The sequence below is a fragment of the Poeciliopsis prolifica genome, unplaced genomic scaffold (assembly GCF_027474105.1).
Source record: "Poeciliopsis prolifica strain line A6 unplaced genomic scaffold, Auburn_PproV2 SCAFFOLD019, whole genome shotgun sequence".
Taxonomy (NCBI): Eukaryota; Metazoa; Chordata; class Actinopteri; order Cyprinodontiformes; family Poeciliidae; genus Poeciliopsis; species Poeciliopsis prolifica.
In genome coordinates, this window is record NW_026562394.1 from 6,855,541 (window position 1) to 6,880,461 (window position 24,921).

Below are 24,921 nucleotides of genomic sequence, written 5' to 3' on the forward strand. Positions count from 1 at the left end.
TGACTCAGAAGCACAGCATTCCTCTGTTCCCACTTGAAGAGGGGACACGGGGTGGGGACACATGTTGCATCCTTTCTGGGTCACCGTCTGGACTGCGGTGCTGTCAGCTCCGTCTGACGTTCTTCCAGCAAGGATTATAATGTGCTCCAGTGGGCCATGCTTAAATTTCAGGACGTGATGGTGCCAGCCTTTTCTGTTCGGGAGTTTATTGTCGGTGGACCCGAAGTCGGCCCACATTACGTCTCCCGAGACGATACCCCGACACACTTACCAGGACGGCTCCTCCGATCTGAGGCTTCATATACCTCCCCCAGGAGAGGCATGGATGAGCAAGCTTATTCTCCTTGTGGGGTGTTCCCCATGCATGACTGATGTTTAGATTAATATCCTCGACTGACTTCTGCTCAGCGGTGAGGAGACAAGTCGGTCTATCAGAGCCTGGCCGCCCCCGCAGGAGCTGATTGATTTTCTCACTGTTCTGACAAAAACATAAACCCGAAACGCTGCAAATACTTGATTTGTCGCCCATGTAGAAGCTGCAGCCTCAGGTCCAGCTGTCCACACATGTGGTTAGAAAACAGCTCTTTTATTCCCTCTCTCTTTCTCTCTTTCTCTCTCTCTCTCTCTCCAGCTGAACAGAGCATCCTGCAAAGACATACAAACCTGCATTTAAAACACAGCACGCATTTGAGCATCGAAGCTTATGTGGCAAATTGGTAAGCCACACACTACCTACACAAACATTAAGCAAGAAATGGAAGATTAATTATTGCAAAACTATAACATGCATGATAAAAAAAATAGCATTGAAGCAAACTGATGTCTCTATTGCAATGGAGACCATATAAGCAACTTTTATTTCCGGCATTTTAGGACATTGGAATTTACTGTGCAGCACAGCCTTTTTGAACCCAGAGGAATCTGAAACACAAATGTCATAGGAAAATGGTAATATCGCCCCCTGGTGGCGAATCAAAAGCTTCTGGTCTCTACAATCCAAAGAACAATTTTTGCGGCTCTAAACGTTTGCGGCTCTAAACAGCTACTCGTTTAGAGCCGCAAACGTCACGTGACCTTTCGAGAAAAGACGACTTATAATTTTAATGAGCATCTACTGCAGGAAGAAAGTTTTATGTTCTCACAGAACAACTATTTTACTTACACCTATGGGTTGTAAATAAAGAAGCCATGAAACTCATGTAAAAGGAGATGACCACATTTTCTTCTATGACATGTTGCTTTTTGTGGAAAACATGTTAAAGGCACACAGTTTGTAACGTAAGACAAAAAAGACAAAAAACATTGATCTAAAAACATGTTGCTGGTACAATCTGTTGTGGAACTCAAGCGCAATTATTCCATGAAAAAATGGCTAAAATCTGCATTTATAATATTTGTATTTAAAAATACATATATATTTTTTTTTATATTTTTCAACAATGTTATTAAGAGCCACTGTGAAAAGTCCAAAGAGCCACTTGTGGCTCCCTGAGCCCTGGGATAGGTCATTTCATTGAGGTGTATAAAATATTAAATAGTAAAACACTTAAATAAAAACAAATAATAATAATACAACTTTAAGTTGTATTTTGGCTCATGAATACGACAAAATATCTTACGAGTATTACATTTAGGCTGCAATTTTCTCTCCGAGTTTTGTTTTCTATTAAAAAAGTACCAAAACCTTTAAAAAAATAAATTACAAATTCTCTCAAATCTCTTAAAAGAACTACCTGTGTGTGGAGCTGGAGCTGTGCTGCTGTTTCTGCTCCCAATTCACCTGTTCTTCCTCACCTCTCTCTGTTTCAAGCTAATTGGCCTCTTTCAACCAGACCAAAAGGGTCGTGATTTGCCTAAGTTGCTCCTGTCGGTTCTTGTCTGAGGACCAGCTCACTTTTCATCCCCCAGGATTACATGCTACAAGGCCAAGCTGATCTTCAGTCCTCTCTCTTTGCTCGCCTTTAGATCCTGGAACAGCAGCCTGGACTTTAATGATAGCCACAGTAATTTCCCTCATGGGATGGGGAAGTACTTGCAACCTTTTAAATGCTGAGTGTTACACTGCGTTTACGTCTTTGCAGTTGCTCCTCTCAGTTTTTAACATTCTCTTTGTTTTCGACCCCAAACTATAATGTACTTTATTGGTGTTTTATGCAATTTACTTACCCTTACAAAAGCAGGGCAGAATGGTGAAGCGGAAGCAAAAGGACGGATGGTTCACTGAGCTTTACATGTTTTTTAAGTGAGGCAGGCATATGCATTCGCCCCTTTTGCAGTGACAACCTCTAAAACAATCTAAACCTAAAGATCTATAGCTGTAACAGGATCGCAAAGCACGAGCATGGCATTCCTCATCAACCGTGTACTGTCACACAGGTTTAAAGGTTTAGGTTTGTGCTGCTATTTAATCACCACTTGTGCATGCTTTTCTTTTAGCTCTCCTTAACGAGGCTTTTCTGAGCACATTCGCTGAATTATGTAAGGCAGTAATTATCTCTTGCTGTTAGGTTCTTTAATGTTGTGAGGCAAGCTGTGAGAAAACACAGAGATGTTATTTATGCGTCCCAGTACAAATCAAACCCTGATATTCCATCACAGACCAGGCAGTAACACTTTCTTTTCAAGCATCGACACAGACATTCACGCCTTGAATGTTGGACCTAATTTCAAACACTGGGAAGCATGTACCGCACACACCCTGCATTGATGAGGCAATATTAGTTTGTGGTCGTTTGAAAAGGAGTAGCCTGCCAAAGTCAGAGCGTTTTCTCATTTCCCATATCTTTTTTCTTCCCACGAGCCTTTGCTGGGCCAGTCCCTGCACCGTTGTTTGATATGTTCTGTCTCCCCTCGCGTGCTTGAAAATGTTTGTGGTCTAATGCATTCCTAACCAATGACTGTTCTGCATTACTTCCCACTAGGCAATAAGCTCACTGCCAAGCATGGTCCAAAGCTCTCTCTGGGCTGTCCTTTGTGCTTTCTACTTCACTTCCACCAGTCCTGTCGTTATTTCCTCTTCCAACTAATAAACCTGTTTTTCAAAAGTGATGAGACTTTTATCCATATTAGTTAATCATAGAGATTAACTAATATGGATTTTTGACCATAAGTGTAAGTACTTTATCATCATCATTATTATTATTATTATTATTATTATTATTATTATTTTGCCTGATAAAATAAACAGGTGGATGAGCCGTGAGTCTTCTGGTAGCCATGGTGATAGCATCCTTCAGCCAAAGTGCTGAGGATATCCTACTGGCTCAGCATCTTTAACATGGAGAACTCTTTTTTTGGACACACATCCTTCTGTGAAGGGCTTGTAGATGTGGATCCTAATACTTTTCATTATTGTTTGTGGTAAAAATAATTGAAGATGGTGTTCCATCTATTATGAAGCAAATACACCGTGGCTGTTTCCCTCGAATGTTTGTCCCTTGGATACCAGGATGTGTTACGGACAACCGTAAGCACACATGCACCATGTACAAAAAGTAAAACAATACTTTGTTTTTGACGGTCTCCATAGCGATGTTTGCACTCGTGAGCCAGCCACTGGCATCCTTCTTCCCAGTTATCAAAGCAGTAGCGAAATCTATAACCTGGCGCTGTGGTGTTTATCTGAGCTATCACCAAATTCAGTAACAAAAGGATTGTTGTCAGAATAAATACTGTTTACCACAGAGAATAAGCAACAACTCCTGCACAGACTGTCAACCAACTTATCTCAGACGTTTATGGCTAATTTCCTTTAATACTTGGACTATAAGGAACCTTATGTCTGATGTTGCTTAACTTCTAAGTTCTGCTTAATATCCTATTACATAAGGGAAGAAAGTACTTAAAACTATATCTTTCATTTAGGATAAGTGCAATAAAAAAAAATCATACTAAAGGTCAAATAAATTCATTTTCTTCTTAGTTATCATTGGTATTTAATCAAAGAAGCGTCTTGTTCCAGTGATGTTGTCCAAGTTTGTCCAATATTCGCCACTTTCAAATCAAGCAAATATTTATGAATACCAAAACAAGCGCAAATGCTCTCTAAACAAACAGAAAAAAACAGAAGGAAAAGAAACCTATTTTGTGGCATAATTGAAAAGATTCTGCAAAGCAAAGTACACTAAAATTACTCACAACGACATAAAAAGGCTTGCTGCCACAGGCACAGCAGATGTTTTATGGTGATTTTTTACCATCAAGCAAGGCAACAGTTCTTTTTACATCAGCTGATTCCCTCTCCTAAAAGACATGGTCAACTCACAGCTACATTTTACTTGTGTTATATTGTGAAGTATCAACCTTTATTTTATTATCCAAATTAATTAAGGTGTGCCAAAAAACAAAGCTCTAAATAACTTATATTACTGTCAAGAGAGGTGGGGGGACAGCTTTCACCCTAAAAGCTTAACACGATTGATTTTTAAAATATTTTTTTTCTGTACTGTATATTTGGTAATGTACTGTTATGCATCTGCAAAATCAAACGTGGGTTATATAAAGCTAGTATTATTTCATACAATCTAGAGACGTCTCTGGGGTTTCGAAAAGCTTTGTCAACTTTGTCAAATTTCCTCAGTCTCTGTGAACGCACCACTTCCATACGCCACATAGGGCGGTGTTGATTTACACAGTGATGTCCTAAGCGTTGACTTGCAGGTAGTTTTGACGCAATGGCAGTGGTTTACCTCGGCAAGCGTAAGCCTTAACATATTCCCACAATTGTCAGTAATGACTCCGAAAGGACGCTTTTGTGAATATCAATTGCAGAATCGCGACGTACAGTGACAACTTAACGCAGCCTGCGATACTAAAAACGGGGCGAAGCGACAACAAGCGGCACCTCTTCGGCAGTTGAGTGGGGCTCCGAAGCTAGGCTAGCCACCTGTGTGGCGTGTCGGTGGTTACACATGCTAACGGCGGCGTCCGGTAACCTTCTCCTCCAAACATGACGCGTCTATCAGCAGCTGACGACCAGCATGTCCACTGCCTTGAAATGAGCCCGACGAGTTAACCCGCTTGGAGTAACGCGAGAAACGAGAGAGAGGAGGCTTGCTCCACACGAAACACCAGCGACGGGTAGCCTTGACAACAGCTTCCTCCTGTCGCTAACTGAAGTTCCTCCTCCGCCTGCGGAAGAGGTAGTTTAGCGGCCAGCTGCATGAAACCCACCCAGGCGCTGAGTGCATGTCTACTACGGAGTGAACCTCAAGGAAATCCCGCTGTACATGTTTCGCCAAGAAGTCAGTGTGACGTCTTTTATCCCATCGTGTTCGTATCTATTCCAACCCGAGAAAAGAGGGACATGTTCCGGTACAACATACACAGCCTGCTGGACTGGATTTACGGCGGGGTGGACCCGAAGTTTGAGGGCAACGGGGGGCCCAAGTGCGCAGCCTTCCTCCCCTTCCAGCAGCGCGTCGTGGAGAGCCTGGTCATCCTGTTCATCTCGCTGCTGGAGGTCGGCGTGGCGCTGAAGAAGATCAACTTCGCGAAGGAGTTCAAGGCTGTCGGGGGGGACTGCGTGAAGACGAAGAAGGACAGTCTGGGCAAGAACCTGTTGCTGGTCTCCCTTTGCATGACTTTTGGGATAGAAGTCGGGTTCAAGTTTGCGACTAAGACTGTGATTTATCTTCTGAATCCCTGCCATATAGTCACCATGGTTCAGGTAGGCATGAACTGAAGGTGATGTGTGTTTCCATTACAGTTTACACCTCACCCGGTGTAAACTGTAATGGAGATTTGGTTTTTACCAGCAGCGATTACTTCCTGGATGTGGGATCCTCACACGTGAAATTCTTCACCTCCTTAGACTCTGCAGACCATTTTGTTTTCTTTTGTGTAGCCTTGTAAGTAACAAAGAATTAGAATTGGCAGATTGTTGCTCAAAGAAAACTTGAAGTCTGTATCAGCCAGGTTAAAAGCCTTTCCATCCTTTCCATTTGGATTCAATTTCAAATTGTTTCTTTTTTTTGCTTGCCATGCCTGTTGTACTGTTATACATTTACTAAATGAAATTGGCAATATATAATAGCAAAGGCAAAAGTTCATGCAAGTTTAGGGTGGAATGAGGAGATGTTAATACAGCTGTTATGACCAATGACCAATATTTTCCATTATAATATATGTCTCTATATTTTTGACCCTGGCAATTAAATAAATTCTTCAGAACAACTAATATTGTTTTCAACCCAGAAACACATCAACCACATATTCTTGCCAGGAAAGATTTTTTTTTATATTAATCCACTGTTTTAATTAATTATTTAAGTGGTGACACGACACATATGACTTATTTAAACAAACTCCTTTTGTGCAGTTTCTTTCTCAGAAACAACCCTTCTGATCTTGTCAAACATTGTTGGCGTTTTGTTTTTCTACAATAAGTCAATTTTGGTAGCTTGCCCAGCTGGGTGAGTATTTTGTAGTTATTTGCAGAGTCAACATTTCATTGTTTGGACTTCTTCAGAGGATGGCTGGAATGAGATTAAAGGCGTGATGCATTTTGAGCAGGATAGGGCCTTTCATTGTGTTTGTCCCGTCCAGTACAGCTAACATCAGGGTTGAGGAGCACAAAATCTGATGTGCATTTTTCTGGGCTGCATATCTCCTGCAGTTCTGACACTTCCTCTTCTCCTAATGGGTGTGGCTCGTCCATTTAAATTCCTTTCTGATCCTTTTCCATCACGCATGAAGTCACCTCCATAGTAACAGCTGTTCTGGTCTCTTCAGGGCTCATGGTGGTAGTTAGCCTTAATCATTGAGTGTTGAAAGCTATTTTTTTATAGAATCAGAAATGTGGTAGTTAAGTTTTCCAATCTGTGTTGGGGCAGGGGGAGTAAGAGGTTACTCTTGGTAACGCATCTTCTCCAGCATTACCAAGTGTTTTCTGTCTGCGTTTCCTATTCTCAACCCATTTTCAGATGATGGATTGAGCATTGCTTTTTTATTTCACTCTGTTTCAGACTTCACAACTTTATCCTTGATCAGCCTCACGTGTTTCTTGGAGTGTGTGTCTTTTATTTACACATTGCTCTGTGTTACAGGGTGTTCACGCATCCATAAAAGCTCTGAATATGTGAATTTATATACATGTTTTCATGTATCTAAAATTAAGGCCTTAAAATATATTAAATTAGTTAAGAAAAGCTTGTTGGGCTTAAAAAGGTTAATGAATTTTGTTGTGACAGTACTATTTAATGTAAAATATTCTAGATAGTTTCTATATTTTTTTTCCAGCAGGACTTTTCTGTTAGGCAAAAGTTTGTGTCCCCTGCAGACATCTTTTTTGGCAGAATCTACAGCTAACAAGCCGCTAATGTATCTTTTCCCGCTAGCCTGTTTGTGTCTACAAGTGCAGAGTCGTTGCACATCCTCACCACTGTTGCCAACCCGTATGACGCTACGTTCATAGTGCAGAAAAAGCTTGGCACCGTTAAGGCGGTAGAGAGCCATATGCAGCGTGACACTCAAACCATGAAGTCGGAGGTTTAGTGGGTTTTAAAGTTTTACCAGCTCTTAAATTTCATTCACAGCAATCTTAAACGGGTCTTCAAACGTCTTCAATTTGAATCTGTGAAATCTGCAGAGATCATGTGCCAGGTTATCCCATGAAGTCCCATCGTCGTCACCAAATGTGGAAGAGGTCAAGGTTCAGATCTTGACCTCGGACACGGAAGCAAGTATAACGTAGGAATGAGTTCAGTGTCCCATAAATGATATGCGGCCCCTCTAAGCGTAACGTGATTAGCAGTCACACACTAGCTTATCAGTTAACTGTAGCACATTTTCACTGGAATTGGGCAAAGCTCTGTAGTCAAATAAATTGGGAACAGAAATATTAGAATTTTTGATTTTGAACTCAGATTGTCTTTAACCCTCCTCTTGTCTTCGGGTCATTTTGACCCGAAGACAAGAGGAGGTTGTTCTTATTTTTTTCGTCAAGTTCACATTTGAATTGCTGCAGCAGAAAATTCCATCTGAGTTGTGAACACTGTAGGTCTGATTCAGGACTGTTAGATTTCAAGTTTCTGTATGCAGTTGCAATTAAAAAAATGTTTTATAAGGGCTTGTCCTCGGGTCATGTCAACCCGAGGGCAACAGGAGGGGGGGGAAATTTGAAAAGATATCAGTTTTACGGAGATCAGTGATGCCATTCCATACTGTTTTGCTGTCCAGCTGTGATTTCCTTAGTCTTCCGGTCAGTCTGACCTGAGGCCTGGGTTTGGTTATTTTTATTTCTTTTGTAAAGTTCACATTTGGATTGCTTGAGCCTAAACTTCCCCCTGAGTTGTGCACACCATAGTTCTGATGCAGGACTGTTAGATTAAAGTTTCTGTATGCAGCTGCAATTGAAAAACATATTTTTTAAGGGCTTGTCCTCGGTCAACATAAGCCGAGGACAACAGGAGGGTTAATTACATATTTGCAGTTAAACAAGGCGGACAAACTTTCTGTTCATAATGTTTTCAGGTGGAGCTTTTTTTTTTTTTTTATCACTGTGGAAGTGCAGTCAACCACATTCAGGTGTAAAGGTTAAAGAAAATTATATGTTTTATGTCTAAATAACCTGAGTGCATGGGTTGTATCCCTGTGTACTAAATCTGTGTACTAAAACTCCACTTAAGAGTTTCCTGTAGAAATCAGGTGGGCTGATGGGAAATATTTTCACACACAGCATGAAAAGATTCATCCAGCTGATCTGACCTCTGTGGTACCACACAAAGGCTTTAGTGAGCTTTTTTTTTTACAGAAGTAGAAAAAAAATAAAGGTCAATTACATAAGCCATGATATAGGAAATGAAGTAATATTGCATTTCTTTCGATTTTATTGAATTACGAGCTCTATCATAACATTTGCTTTTCATTACGGGTTTTTTGTATCAGTTATTGTGAAAAATTTCTTATCATGATAAGAATAATGATGTATAATTGTCACAATGAATTTCAGCTATTGATGGCAAATGAAGAAAACAAAACTGATCAGAAATATTTTTGCTATTTCCATAATAGGATGAATGTGTGTCATTTAATGACATCCATCCATTTTCTTTACACCCTTGTCCCTTGTGGGGTCCTGAGAGGTTCTGGTGCCCATCTGCATCTAGTTTAGTGACATAAGTCACTTTTTTAACTAAGTGACATTCTGAAGAAGCCTGTCTGAAATGGGAAAATGGTTACATAAAAGAAAAAATAACAGCTAATATATCATATTATTGTTGTATATTAATTTTTAATCATTTTAATAATCTTTAATGATATAACACTATATAGTGCAATAACATTCAAGTCTATATCGCCAGCCCCGATTTTTTTCATGTGCTAGTCCTTTTAAAAGTGTGAAATTGTTCAAAATTAAGTCAAAAATAGCAAGAAAAATCAGGATTGCTGGATTTAAAACAAAATGCATTTAAGGATTCACCTAATGTAAGATTTTGTCATTTATTTCCAGTAAAAATAACACCAAGATATTCTCTTTCAGCTTAGCAGGCGGTGTCAGCCCCATTGTCAAGTACGGCCCTGTTTACGGTATCAGCTGTAATGTTAACAGCCAGCTGAGCAGATTGTTGACTCAGTTGTTCAGATAAGGGTGGAAGGACATGGCTCTCCTTGTGGAAGAACGGGGGTAGAGGGGGAGAAACTTATCTACACTGAGACACGCCAATCTATAAACTGATAGTCTTTGGTAAATAACTTTATGCTCCACTTTTAAAGCTCAGCAGCAGGGAGAAAACAATTTATGTAATCTCTGAATTGATATTCAGCCAATGTGGCATTAAAAAAAGTCTACTATGCAAACAACCAGTGCAGCTCAGGTCGCCTTCAAGGACTCTGGGACACTCAGTCTGTCTCCTTTTCTAACTGTTGCCCTTACGGTTCGCTCTTACCTGGAACCCGTACGCGGAAAATCCTGTTTAATTTGAGCCTGGAGTCAGACGGAGGGCAAGACAGGACAAAAAAAAGAGAGGACGGTTTGTGTTATGTTTCAGTCTGGTGCGCCTTAAGATGAGATTGCATTTCATTTCGAGAAGGAAGAAGAAGAAGAAGAAAAAAAAAACCCATTAGATTTATTTGTTTGTTTTTTAATAGTGCAGCTGCAGCAGCATCCCGCTCGATTTGACTATCACAAATGCATTCATGCTCATAGCCTTATTGTATATTATTGCTGCAGGAGATGAGGAAGCTGGTTGAGATGTGATCGGAGCACATGAATCTGGTGCTCACTTTTTGCTCCTCTTGAAGTGTTTTTTTTATCACAGTTTTAAAAGTTAACTCTGTAGCTTCAAGTCATTGTTTTTAAATTATTAGATCCCAAATGTGTATTATTTCACAGAAAAACACCGGATTAACTTAAAAATATCACATGATGTAAACAAAAAAAATTTTTTTGCACATGTGATACTGTGAGTCAAGCCATAGTAACGTTCAGACTAATTGGCAAACTGATTCCTCAGTATTAAACTGTCAGTCGATTTATTTATTTATTGTTTTGACTATGTGACCTGAACGCTTCTACAACAGAAAGCGATTTTCTTGTGTGAATGTCCACCTAAATTGGGCAGATTTATATACATTGCATGAGCTAAATCCAAAGCATTCTCCTAATACAGGAATATTGGTTGCTGTTTTTATCCAGCCTCTCGGTGTCGGAGAGAGAGAAAACAAAAAGCCCTGATTTCAGCAATCAAACTACTGTATAACCAGTATTTCTAGCAACGATAGTTCATAACTTAGTTGCCATAAACATCCACGATTATAGATTTATTAAGTACATTTTTGACATGTACTTTTATTTTATGTCGGACTTGGAGCGGGCAGCCTATAACACCGTTATTTTGTATGTTGTTCTTGTCAGAATAAACATATATTTAATTTTGAGAATTTATTGATATTTTAACAGCTTGTAAACAGGTTTTATTGATGCATTCTGGCACGACCGGCCCTTTAAGAGCATTCGGGATCTGTATTTGGCCCCAAAACGAAAATGAGTTTGACACCCCTGGTCTAAATAGTAACTGATTCACAGCGATTGCTCACTACAGCTGAGTCAAAGTTAGAAGTTGTATTTGCTATGCTATTGCAATGTTAATTTACTTTAATTTTTTTTAATGATTACATTTTTTTTAAAGACTTTACAGTTGGTATTTAGGTATTAATCTTCCAGTCTTCTATCTAGCCGCCGATGTTACAGAAAAGACTGGTTTTACTGGAGAGACCAGTTCTAAATGAGAGATCCTCAGGCGTTATCAAGATCTGAGTAGATCTGCATCACACCCTGTCAGAAAAGAGGAAGTTCTGGCCGAGATACCCAGAGAGGATGTCGCCTTCTCACTTCTCAGATCACATGACTTGATACTGAAGCTGGTTCTCCGTCTCTTCACTCCCATCTCGCCTCCCGTTGAAACAAAGTCTGAAGAATGTTCTGCTGGCTCAAGGCTAACGAGTGACTTCAGCGGGGCGTTACTGTAAAATATTGCACGTTGGTATCCGTCCAGCTCCTCGCCGGACACACAGTCAATAAGGTTGAAGTTGATCAGATTTGTTTCTGCTAGCTCATTTTCTCCCTTGTTCTGAAAATCATACATTTCACCATGTGAACTGATTTTGTTTCATGGTGAAACTGGAAAAACAGCAGTTCTTCTTTTTGAATGTGTTGAAAATAGTTTTTTGATCATGCCCACTTTCACTGCAAACTGAGTGTTTGGAGTAATCCAATGAGAACTCTGCAGCCGAGCGTTTTCAGATGGCTTCTTTTTAAAACTATAATTTGAAAAATAATATTCAAATGTTATTCATAGTCGGCAAAAACCCCTTTCATCCTTATGTCTTGTGATGTGCACCGTATTTATGCCTTATGATCTGAAAGGTAAGAGAGGGTAATAAAAAATGTGGTGATTTTTCTTTGTGGTACTTTATAGACAAACCCCTGAATTCATCACACACATAAAAATACGTGTACGTAGGGCCGGCTTAACTAAAATTAGAACGCCTTTTGTTTTCCTCATAACCTGGCTTAAAAAAATGCTAATAACAGATCGGATGTTTCACATCTCGAGGCAAATGCAAGACACATTATGCCCTGCTAGAAATTATCCAATATGTTGCTTTTCTGTATCTAATTAAGTTCTGGGCACAAAGCAAACCACATTGTTGCAACAAGCTGCAAGTTACAAAGAGAAGATTGAGTGAGTACATCTGAAAATAATCTGCTGCTTGTTGCACTCAGCAAACCCAGAAAGAAAATGATCTTTTATTCATTGAGGTCATTTATTCACAGGAACAAAATTTACATTTAAAATCATAAACAAAACCAAAGATGGAGTTGGTTAATGAAAGGCAATGAACTTGGGTCATAATCTTTCTTATGTATCTCAATCTGTCTCCCCAGAAGTCCTTTAGCTTCATATTGTTGTGGAAACACAGAGTTTGCAGGTTATCCAGACAACGCTATAACCTGCCTGTGTACCTTTGTCTTCCCTTTGATGCTGAACTTAAAACATGCATCCAATCTGCTGGCCGTACAGACCAATCAGGAGAGGCCGTGAAGCGAGCAGCTGTGGTGATACAACAATTGACAGATGTCAATTTGCTCATGTCGGCATTTTCGGTGTTTTAATTGAAAAAACCGTGAAGTCGTTTTTGTCTCTTTTTTTTGGCTCTGTTCCTTTAAGACACTGCGCTATGTGTACGGTCTGCAGTCACGTGACTCCGCCCCATCCGGTCTGACAAGAAGCAAAACAGACGGTGAGGTTGAGAAAACGGAGGACATGTTAAACGCTGAAGCGGCGGTGGTAGAACTGGCCAAAAATGCATCAATCGAGCAAGCATTGGTCGCATTAACCGAATATTTTCCATCTTTGTTTCTTTTTTAAATGGTAACTGAAGGACATCTGTGTTATCATCCATTTATCGATATCCAGACGACCTGCTCCATATCTCAAAGGGCTGCACAGATAAATCGGCCCCAATTTTCTTGATTTTGGGAGTTCAAACACCAAAATATACCTTAATATTAATTAAGCCGATTTTGTACTACTAACAGATACAGTCTTCCAATTGGGGGGATTCAGCCAATCAGCACCAAGGAAAATGAATGAACTGGTTCCTTTGGAAATACCAGAGCAATAGTGTGTAAAGTAGCATAGTTAAAAAATATATATATATCGGTAAAATGTTAAAATACACAATATTCAATACTATTATCACACTACCATGTTATCCTAATATGTTGGCTAAACTTCTATAACCTCATGGTTGTGAAATTATTTGTTCACCGGAACAACATAGGAACAAAAATAGAATAAATCTTGAGGTGAATTGACCTTTGACCCACAGCAGCAGCGACAGCTACACAAACCTAATGCCACTGACCTCAGAATTGGTCATTAGATTATCTAAAAATATCTTATTGTTACGTGTCAAGTTTATTCTTAAAATATAAAAATAAATATTCCAGTCATTTGTTTTGAGCTATAGTAACAAGTTGGTGATGCCTTTATGGAAATTAGACGGCAACTGTTTCCTGTCATGCATTCATTATCTCATTGACAGGCAGGTGTAAAAGTGGCAGTCATTATCATTATCATATTGGCAAGGCTGAAGCCTGAATCCACAAAGCTGCAGAAGCCGACTCGATTCAATCGACTTGGCACACAAACACACAGTTAGACAGCAAATATTAACACAAACCAGGCTACTCTGCAGCTGCTCTGCAGCGTCCATCACCATGCATGTTGCCGAGTCAAATATCTAGGAGAGGATTTTAACATCCAAGTGATGAATCTGTCAAATTAATGCTTTTACCTTACAGATAAAGACATACGGCTCTTCTCTAAAAACCACTGTGAAGCAGTCTGAGTTGTCGCTGTTTGTCTCAGCCTTCTCCAAACTCTTGGTGTTTTTATTTTCATTGATTTGGAGGCCTGTCCCTAAGGACCGATTTCGTCAAAATCTCTTACTGTATATTTGCTTGCAGCATTAAGACCAGGAAGCTCTTAATGGATTCAAGCGGTTCCTAATGACCGTCTGCTCTGAATGTGATGTCGGGTGGTTTTCAATCTCACTTTGTGGTTTCTCCAACAGATCTTCTTGCTGGCCTGCCCGCCGTGTAAAACAGCGATGATTGTATATAGGTGAGTGTGTTTACCCTCTTCCGTGTCGTGCGCCAACAGTTTTTAAGCACCAACAGAGAAAGGAAAAGTCCCATAACTGAGTTTCCTGTATTATGTTGTCCACTAGCATTATAAACCTGTCAAGGGGGACTTCTAGTTGTAAAAGCGTGGATGTACTTCTCATTTCCATCCTGAAGGCATCGCCATTATCGCTGATTGTTATGACCTGTAAGCTTGGCTGGAGTGTGCCAGCTTCTTCCAGAGATTTATTGTAACGCATTGGTTTGGGGTTTATAGTCTCTCCTTTTAAACCTCCTCTGGTCAGAGAGGTTAATTATTCATGAGAAGGTTTTAGCCGGCGGGGAAGACAGTGTGGAATTTACTCTGAAATAAACCCTAGCCGGGTCACTCTGTAATTCAACAATCGCAGTGAGTGGTTGGACATTAAAGCAGGCCAATATGAGTGCGTATGCTTGAAATGGGAGGGACAAATGAAATATTGCCCCATTTAAAAAAAAAAGAAAAAGAAATAAAAACTCGACTGTTGAAAAGAAAATGCAACAACTTTATTTCCTTTCTATAAACTTTCTTGGAGGCAGAGCAATGTGGTATTTGTATTAGTGGCCACCTCTGTTGTAAATGTAAAGAGAGAGTTTCTCAAGTGGTTTTCGATTAAATGTCCTACATTTTGCGCAATTTCTTCATCATAAAATTCATTAGTAATACGATTTAATCAAACTACACTGTCTCGCAAAAGTACCCTCACCCCTTAAACGTGGCAAACACACACTTTGAAAAAGCACTTGTCAATTACAAAGGGGCTAAATGCAAATTTGTGGCATTCGCTACTAACACTTTTAATTGGAAAACTGTATGTTTTTAGTTTCCACAACCCACTTTGGTGCTGCTTTGTGTTTTCATTACATAAAATCCCAGAAAAATACATTAAAGTTCAAGAATTGGACGTTCCCTCGTAAAGAATAGCAGCTGCACAGAGAATAACAATAAGTCCTGCGTTCCTATAGATGCAGCAGAAGCAGATTGAAAGCATGCCTGTGTATAAAGCGCCTCATAGTTGGTGTGTTAGACTCTGTTCCCCGGGGGGATTTAAGCCATCGATCTTTGAATTCCCAAAGACAGGGACTCGCTAGATGACTTCTCCAAGGCGACGTCTCTCTCACACAATCACTTCAGGGAACGGCCCCATTTACATGCACAGCAAAATACCTGACCTCTGACCTCATTCTGAACAAGAAACAAATTCCATGTCACTTTTAATGTCATGGGTTTAAAGTGACACTGGATCAGAAACGACAAAAAAAAAAAAAAGAATAAACATTTACCTTTCTCTGGGAAGTTAAAAACCCTTACTAAACCCTTACTCAGGTTCATGACCGAACCAGTCTGCAAATTGAATCTATTGATGCTGTTAATCTCAGATTTGTGGCTAGTTTCCAGTAAGATATTTTTTAGGCTTTGACTTGCTGCTAGCTTTGAATTTTTGCTTCCATTTGAAGAACTCTTTACATTTCCAGTTTGGGTGTCTTTAGCTGGACAGTAAAGTGTAACAAAATGAACGCATTTCAGAACAAGAAGGTTAATTGAAACATTTGCCTAATTGTTCAAGGCCGTCCAACTAATAGTCAGTGACTATTTTAACCTGCAGTGCTATGAATACGGTTTCACTAGACTGTAATTGCTGCACAAAGCAACATAAAACTACATATTATGTATTTCATCTAATTATTCACACATGGTATTAAAAATAAAAAGGTGCGAGATTATCTTCCATAAATCTAGTTTGTGACGCAGGTTTTGGTTGCGTCACAAACACCCATTTCTTCATTATTTAGTGCAAGGAAATGGTGTATTTAAATTAGAATGAAGTGTTCTTTAGAAAAACAAAAAAATAAAGTCAGGAGGCCGCTCAGACTGACAGCTGGGTGTATTCGACGTGACAGTCGTAGGGCACTTCTGTTTTCCCAATGACCTTATCTGTCACAACAGTTATTTTGGCTCATTGGACAAAAAGAGCAGTTTGTGTGTGTCGAACATGTCGGGGCTGTGGTTTGACACAACCTCCTGGCCTTCAAGACTGTGTAGGGCGGCTACTGAATAAACTGTGGTTAAAGAAGAATCAGTGTGTTATTTCCCAAAGACTGATCTACTGCAAATCCGAGTTACAGGAGGAAGAACTGCAGGGGCTATTGGATGCTTGATGTTTCTTCGCAGCAGCTGTTCTGGATGATTTTTTTTCTTTTTTTTTACAAAGAGTCCTCAGAAATGGCTCTAGATAAGATCAACCTGCTGCTTTATCAGTTGTCACTTTCTGCTCTTCACTTCAACGGCACTTTTCTTCTGCATCTTTTCAGACTGCATATTCACATGCTGAATGGAGCGCTGCTGGGTTTAGCGTTCCCTATAGTCAACACCAGGCTGGTAAGTAAACCCTGCTCCTTTTTGGCACGTTTTACTCGTAATGATAATTAGTTAGAGGTGACCTCTTTGGAAGAATTTCATAAAATTCAATCCCAGCACAGGAATCCATCAGGTAGAGCTTACTTTCATACTGCCTGTTGAGGCAATGTGATTTCAATATGTTCATTCAATGGGGGATGTTTCCTGTGTTAAGCGTTATTTGTTTTTGTTTTTTAATCTCTACCGGTCTTATTGTCGCCCCTAATTTCTGTTTGGCAAAAGGTAGCGGAAGTAATTGATTTTGCAACAAAAGCAAATGAGGTGCATTAGCAGTTCTCGCCAGCAACTGATGGTGTCATGCAGGATGTTGCCCAGAATTAGAGCTGTTAGCATGCTAAGACAGTCATTAGACTGTTACACAACAAAAGTCTTCAGTCAAAGGCCACAGCATCTCTTTGAACATACTTGTATGATATGAGTTACAATACTGAGTGTCCCTTTGGTATAAATAAAGTATTTCTGAATGAAAATGAATTTAGATATGATCTAATGGATTTCTTATGGTTGCTCTTCAAAATGGGAACAACCAGAGAACATGCCAGTTTAAGTCAGGAAATGACATGAAGAGCACAGCTGGATGCCTAAACTTGAACATACCTGTTGTTTGAAAGATCCTTTTAGTAAATACCCTAAAATCTAGGATGAATAGTCAAAGTCCAGTATGGCAAATAAATAACTAGCTATTTAGTTAAAAAAAAAAATAATTCCCCAACACCTTTACTGCTACTATGCACATGCTAAAGTGAACCAGGCCTCACTCCAGCTATTGAGGGCTGCCTCTGTTGCTTTTTGAGAAATGAAACTTTGAACAGTTAAAACTTTGACTCAGCCCAAGAAAATCTACCGCCAATATCAGATGCAAATGTAAAGCAAATCTGCATTTTTGTCTTTCTCAACTGCAAGTTTTTATCAGATGCCCAAACAGGAAAGTGCGGCTGCAGCAGACTGCTTTGCATTCTGTCACCATAAAGGTGTGGGTGATCTCATCTGATCTGGTCACCGGTTCGTAAGCGCGAGGAGCAAACGTCAAGAAAGACATATATGATGCATTTCAGCCCAGCTCGTGTCTGAAAAAGCAAAAATATGTGTCGCTTTGAGAAGTACGCTGTTAATGTCAGAGCGAGACGTTGACGTGATCGACGTTTCTGTTTGCTCCTCAGCTGCCATTTGAGATGGAGATCTACTACATCCAACATTCCATGATGTACTGGGTGCCTGTGTATCTCATGAGGAAAGGAGGTAAGTGGCAGCAATGTGATCTCTACATGTAGTCACACATCCCCAAGTTAAGACGGCACAATGACTTGCACCCTTGTTCAGCCGTTGTGACTTTTCACGCACAGGTTCCAATTTACGTCACTGCTGTGTTTATTGTAAACTCGACTGTTGACCCGGCGGTTTATAAAAGAGCCTTTAATATTTTGCATATTGCTCCCCTCTGGTTAAAAAAAAAAAAGGTTTTTGTTTCTCCTGTCGTTATAGCAAGAGGATACAGAGATATTATGCGCATCAGGAACTGCAGTGCAGAAATTGATCGTGTCTCATCTTTGGGTTTGAAGCAAATAAGCAGACCTTGAGGAAAAATCCATAATGCTTCTGGAAGACATGCAGTACCTCGAGAAAATATTCCCACCCTCACTTCTTTATGTTTTGTCACTTGAAATCCGCCATGAGTGGGTTCAGGTTTTATTCACTCTATTGTATTGATCTGGGTAAAACGCAAAGTAGCAAATAGGAGGTCAAAGGGCAACATTCAACCAAACAGAAGGCTTGAAACATCATCTGGTTTGTACCACAGTGACAGAAACAGTCAGAGTTTATTCTTAGCGTTGCATCAAAAGCCAAAGAAAATATTATTTCATCTGTAGAGTTGATAGAGTGAAAGTTCTTCCTCTGGCACCTGAAAATTCTGCCAAAGAGAAAACAGGGAGAACCAGTGTGAAGCACACAGATACACCAACCCATTCCTCGATCCTGCAGCAGCAGGAGGTCTAACAGGTGGCCGGCCTCGCCGATCGAGATGCATATCTTGCACCTGCTCTCTGCTTAACCTTCAAACTGTGTGAGATTTTTCACCGGCGGCTCTTTGTCTCTTGCAGGTGTGTACCAGCCCGAGCCCCTGGGGAACATGTGGTGGGCGCTGCTCTCCACCGGCATCCTGTTTCTCTACCACATCGTCTTCCTGCAGCCCCTTGGCCTGGTAAGACAGAGCCCTCTAGAGGCACTCGGGTGGTACTTCACCATGCGGCCTGAGTGTTTTCTTCCATCAGTAGAGTCAACAAGATCACTGCAAACTGTGGAAATCCAAAAAGCAGAGCAGGTCCAAAACAGTTTGATGATGAGTAATTCTGGAAGTTCTGAAGAGAAATTATGATTGATTTAGATGTATTTACACAGTAAAGTCAGATACATTTGTAGCAGTATGATAGATTTGCAAAGAAGATGAGAAATAAAGAAAAACATTAGACTTCTCCCCACAGTTAGTGTAATGCCAGTCGCCTGCTTCCTACCTTACTGAGAAGAAAAATTAAAGCAAAAAGAGACGGAAATAATTTTCAGCCGAAATGATCTGAAAACGTATTAAAGTATAGAATAGAGACATCCTTTATTGAGCCACAAAAAATGGGGATATTTCTGTGCAACTGTAGCAAATTACAACCAAAACAAAAAATTCACACAAAGCTAAAATATGAAAATATATATATAACAAATAAAGATTAAGTATTGTACAGTAGGAGCAAAATTTCAAAATACTCCAGTCCAGAGGAATGTGCAGTCAAGTTTAAAAAAAAAAACTTTTAACAAAAATGTATAAATTATTATGCAGCATAGAATTCTTCTTTTATAAAAAAAAAAAATATATTAAGTAAATAAAAATATGTGTATATTTTTGAGGGTTTCCAGCAGATATGTCTATTTTTTAATCTTCTCATTCAGCTGTGAAGCCAATTAAGCAATAAGAAAAAGAATCCACAGAAAATCTGCAGCGCTAACAAGATGTGAAATCATTTGGCAGCCAAATGAGTTTCTGCAGACTAATGATAAGTTACGGAGGACTTCCAGGCGGTGAACTCATCACTCATTCCATTTGCGGGGAAGGGGGCTTTTTGGAGCAGAAATCCAGAGGAAATTAATGATTCATAAAGATATGCACAGTTAAGTCGAGCATGACATTCGCCAGAGCCTCATCCAAGTGGATAATTCCTTTTTTTTTCTTTTTTCAATCGCCATTAACATAAAAATTAGGTCTCACGCCCAATTAACCTGTCCCCCCTTCCCCTCCACCCCCCAGGCGACAGAGGTCAACCTGAACAACATGCTGTGTCCGGCCGTGTCCGATCCCTTCTACGGGCCGTGGTACCGGGTGTGGGCGACGTGCCACCAGACGGCGCTGACGCTGCTCCACGGGAAGCTCCTGACGTTCCTCTCTCAGCACAGCGACTCCGCCTGGAGGTACCTGCTGGACAAGCTTCCACTGCGCAGCAAGAAGGTCGACTAGGCGTCCGCGCCCCCGCGGCCCGGCAGGGCCTCGTTTTTTTTTTTCTGCTTTTTTTTAAAATCTGGAATCTTTTAGCTCTGTTGAGACGAGGGGAGCTTTTCAGGGGCCAATAAACCCACACGTCATCCTTGGTGGCTCAAATACGTACTCGCATGTACAATTTCCATGCTTGTTGCGAAGCAGCTGGACATGCGGTCACTGACATGCCAGCCCGGTGGCAGGGCGGTCCAGCAACGGCTGCCGGTTTTTTGGTTTTTCGTTGGTTTTTGTGTCAGAACGATGTTAAAAGTTGACGGTAGATTTATTACGACGAGGTATGCCATTTGAAGGTATTATTGACAACACCTAAACACATCACTGTAGTCTTAAAAAATACAAACACAAAAAATATAATTAATTCAGATTACTATCGGTTTTTTGCACTGATTTCTAACTAAGTGATCAGACATCATCGGCCTGTTACGTAATGCTGGTCACAGCCCCCATTTTAACACGGATCATAGTTCTATCATTTTAACATTTGTTTTTACTGAGAATAAAAATGCTGTGAAATTTCATGTAATTGTTTCAGTAGAGATCAAAGCTCTGAATTCATCGCCATTTCAATTTAAGATTTGAAAAAGCTGGCAAGATTACTTTGATTGTTGCGTTACCATACCTACAACATGAGGCTACGAGTTTAATCTTTGCGTTTGAGCTTGGTTGGTTCACAAATAATAACTAATTACCAGTTTATCAGTTTATGGTCAGCTAAGTAACTCAGCTAAGTGAGTCTTGTATTAAGTAGCGATGGGTCCGGCAACACCGATTCGCTAAGGGCGCATGCGTCAAGCCCTTAGCGAATCTGTGAACGGGATGCATTTGCCAAAAAGAAATCTTGATCTTTTATGGCACAATGTCAACTGTGGAGCAGCCTCAAGGCAAACGAAGGGTTTCTTAGTTTGGGACCATTTTGATTTCACATCAGAAAATAAGGTGTCGGTTCTAACTTGTTTCATCTGGTTCTTTTCAGTTTCTACTTTATCTGAATCCAAATTCAGCTGAAATTGACTCTTGGTTCACTTTCATATTATGTTCTGCAGGTAGAGTGTTGCATATGTTTGACAGAACTGTCCGATTGAAATGAATCCACCTCTTCAATGCTGAGGCATCGCAGGGCATCAGAACTTAGGCTAAACTCATCCTTTCTACAAATTACTCAGTCGCTTTTTATAAATTATTTCACATAAGTGTATTGTTCATTTTTTTCTACAGCGGGAGAAGTTGTGTCAAAAAAGCGTAACAGACCAGATTTCAAAATGTTGGAAAAACTTTTTTTTTTTATATATATGAAAATTTTTTGGGAAAAAAAACCCCAGTCCACAAGCATCCTCATTCGAAACACATCCACTTAAATTTTCAATTAATGTTACATGTTCACATTATTTATTGACTGTATCTAAGAATATCAGATATATTTTGAATTTAACTGAACATATGACATAACACAACATATAGTATACAGTAAAGTACAATGACTTAAATCTTATTGTATAGTCAGTCTAACGACGTTGCCTGTAGGGATTTTCAGTGTCCAGCAGGTGTCAGTATTCAGTGACACAGTATCGACACAGTAACCAATACAGTTTTGCTGTGGGTCCAAAACTGAACCCGGACGGAGCTGCTTCCAGTTTGAGTGAAAGGTGGATGACCAGAGCGGCGACGCCAACGCGCCCAGCTTAATGCATCAACTATAGACCCGTCTGCTGTTACTGGTGTATCAAAAGCTAATCTGAAATAAACAAACTAGGTTCACTTTCATATTATGTTCTGCCAAGTAAAGCCAAGCCGCTGCCGTGCTTGTAATGGCGGAAGCTGGGGGGAACCTTGTGATACAGTTTTTATCCTGCTGCCTTTTTTTTTTTCTTTTTTGTAAATGTAAAGTTGACCACCTGCATGCGACCACCTGGACCACCACCATGCAGGTGCTCAGCGGGTGGGAGGCGCCTCTTTCAGCTCTGAATGAGTTTAGTTCTGCTAACTCTCATTTTACCGTCGTTTTTATTTGTCTCCAGTGCGCTTCCAAGCAGACTTTAAACGTGAGCTGTTGTTAAAGTCCCTGCTTGTTTAAAAGCACGTGGACTTGAATGTTATCTTTTGGGGGGTGAGGCGTTTATGAATGAGGAAAAAAATAAATAAAAATGTATGCTCAGTATAGAAAATAATGTTTTTGTAAGTGGTTTTTATCTTTCGGTCTCCAGCCTGTTCAATGCATTCCAGTTAGGATAATCAGGAGGAGTGAAGAACTTGTTACATGCTGCAGGTTGAAGTGAAGAATGAGTGAATAGGTGGGACTTGGGTTGCTGTTTCGTTTCTCTCTCTGTTGTTTTTATCGTGTTGTTTGACTATATTCGTCAAGGTTTAACCTTGAGAACATTGTTGGGAAAAGAAAAATAATTGCCAATGGCAGGCAGACGCTGCGTCTTTATCTGCAACTGAAGGTCTTTGCAAAAGCATTCATACCCCTTGAACCTTTTCCTCGTGTTGTCGCGCCACCGCCTCCACATTTCAATTACTTTTATCAGGCTGTCATTATCGAAGATGGCCATTTCTGGTTTTACATGCGTTTGTGTGAAGGTTTTTTTTTTTTTATTTCAGCGCTCAAGACAACAGATTCTAGTTCTTATGGTTTTATGCTAATCCATTGCCCCAAAAGTGGAAAGAGTGCAGCACAGCTACACCCAAACAGCCCAAAGTGGACATTATTCAGCAAAGCAGTCTGTTGCCTGTAGCAGTCTGTATTACAACGGCTCAGAAGAAGCCTCTGTCTGAAAACCTTTTTTTTTTTAACCGTCTCGGGAAGAAGATGCTCAGGGTTTTAAATAAGTTTTGTAAAGAATCCTTCTTTGCTCGATAATCTCTGGACATTCCAGATAATGGCTTGGTTATTATAACCAAGCTATTACAACAATGTATCATTTTTTTTTCCCCTTCTGCTTCACAAATAGTTGTGAATTTAATCACATGAGGCGTATCACGGTTCGTGAACAAGTGCAATGGGGGTGTGAATACTTTTACTCGGCTCTCTATATATCAAGACACTTGAAAGTAACTCTTGCGCCTAGTGTAACAAATCATGCATACAAATGTGTACCTCGGAGATTCATGTGGATAAATCAACACCTATTGTAGGAAAATGTCACTCGTGTGTGTGTGTGTGTATATTTCATTTCAAGTCTGAGGCGGTTTGTGTAACTGTAGCATTGTCTTTATTTCAGTACCGAAAAGGGAGAAGAGAAACTTTTGTACCCGAGTTCAGATGTACGTTGTGGCAACAATTAAAGGGATTTCCAGTGGTCAGTTTTCCATGTGTATTTATTTTCTTTGTATTTATGTTCTGTATTAGTCTAATTTAAGTCAGATATTTCTCCTGCTCTATTTTCTACCGAAAACCAAATATCATTTGAAGACGAGATAACACTGTTGGAAGGTAAAAGCTACATTTAGCAGGAGAATTGAAGGGTTTTTTTTCCCCCATTGTGTGTATTTTATTTTTTTTTTAATGTGTGTGTAGAGTTCTGAGAGTATGAGGCATGCTTTCAGAAAATATGGGTAAACAACCGAGAAAAACTGTAATTAGATCGGGTCTCAGAATGAAATACTGTTTGTTCAGCTGACCATACCACGAACTTCTTAAACTCGGAGAATAAACTAGTACAGGTGTTTGTCACGATCATGAAGTAAAAATCTGTAAAGGTACAATTACTTAGTCGTGAATGATGTAGGAAGCTACTTCCTGACGACGTATCGCCCCATCCGTCTCCTTGAAGACACACAGTACGCCCATGTATCTGATCCACGTCAAGCCTACCACTTCTTTAAAGCGTCAATATTTTTATTTCTTTTTTTTTTTTACCTGCTGATGGTGCAATGCAGTTTGATCAATCCATACCAGCTTAAAATGACTCAGCTCAGCTGTCATTTGATAGTAAACTAAAAGAAAAAATTGCAAACTTGCTAATGAAGATGCTTGAACAGCAACTGGAGAAAAAACAAAAACAAAGCAAAAACATTTCATCAACCCACCTCTCCCCTGCCTCATCAGCAGAAGCGCTGCAAAACAAGAGGAACGACAAGTTTTTAGCTGATTTGGAGGGTTTTTTTTATTGAATAAATGATTTTAAAAGGTAACAATGTTTAAAACTACATTATCTTCACAGCCATTGCTTACAGATAACCCATCGATATATTTTCTTTCAGCCTTCTTCACAATTTTTTTTTATTTTTACCCTTTTTTGCGTTATGTACTTCTTTTTATTTTCTTTTGGAGTCGTACGATCATAAATGCCCGTTTCGGAGTTCCGTCACACTAAACAGCAATTCAGTTGGAAAGGAAGAGGGATTCTAGCTCTACAGGGATGGAATTAAAAGTTCCCAGTTTGTTTTTTATTCCCCCCCATCAACAATTTGTCAGAGTACTAAAGCAGAGAGAGAGAGAGAGGAAAAAAAGATCCAAAAATTGACAAAGGAAATAAAAGATTGTATGAGTTACACCAGGTAACCCTCCCAGCCCATCAGGCCACTGCAAAAGAAAGTCATTTTATACAGCGACACGTCTTAGAAGTGTGTCTCAAAAATTTTCAGAACATAGAAAACCACTAAAATAATTCTGAAACTAGATCCAAAATATTCATTTGAAAAAAATTTATTTTGATGTACAAAAACAGTCATTTTCTCTTTCTTTTTTAAATCGTCTTTTTGGGGTTTTTTACTCTTTTTTTTTTTTTTTTAATAAAAGCTTCAAACACAAGTTTATTGTATTTCTTATTTGTCATTATCATTATTATTATTGAT

At 39.7% G+C, this 24,921-nt stretch overlaps 2 protein-coding genes across 2 annotated transcripts in view; both read left to right on the top strand.

The window, feature by feature from the left end:
• Positions 1-24,921, top strand: part of gabra3 (gamma-aminobutyric acid type A receptor subunit alpha3) — a 156,069-nt gene that overhangs the window by 116,230 nt on the left and 14,918 nt on the right. The gene's annotated exons all lie outside the window — the stretch shown is intronic.
• Positions 4,659-23,423, top strand: LOC129368583 (transmembrane protein 164). The gene is made up of 6 exons (XM_055043628.1): positions 4,659-5,668; positions 14,083-14,132; positions 16,484-16,550; positions 17,750-17,828; positions 18,689-18,789; positions 19,882-23,423. Exons 1-6 carry the CDS (start codon positions 5,162-5,164, stop codon positions 20,086-20,088), a joined length of 1,011 nt encoding a protein of 336 aa, XP_054899603.1. The 5' UTR covers positions 4,659-5,161; the 3' UTR covers positions 20,089-23,423.

Bases quoted from the DNA above. Each gene is read 5' to 3' on its own strand.
- LOC129368583 (XM_055043628.1), top strand. From the start codon at position 5,162: ATGAAACCCACCCAGGCGCTGAGTGCATGTCTACTACGGAGTGAACCT. The intron at 5,669-14,082 runs GTAGGCATGAAC...TTTCTCCAACAG, and splicing joins ATATAGTCACCATGGTTCAG to ATCTTCTTGCTGGCCTGCCC. The intron at 17,829-18,688 runs GTAAGTGGCAGC...TGTCTCTTGCAG, and splicing joins GTATCTCATGAGGAAAGGAG to GTGTGTACCAGCCCGAGCCC.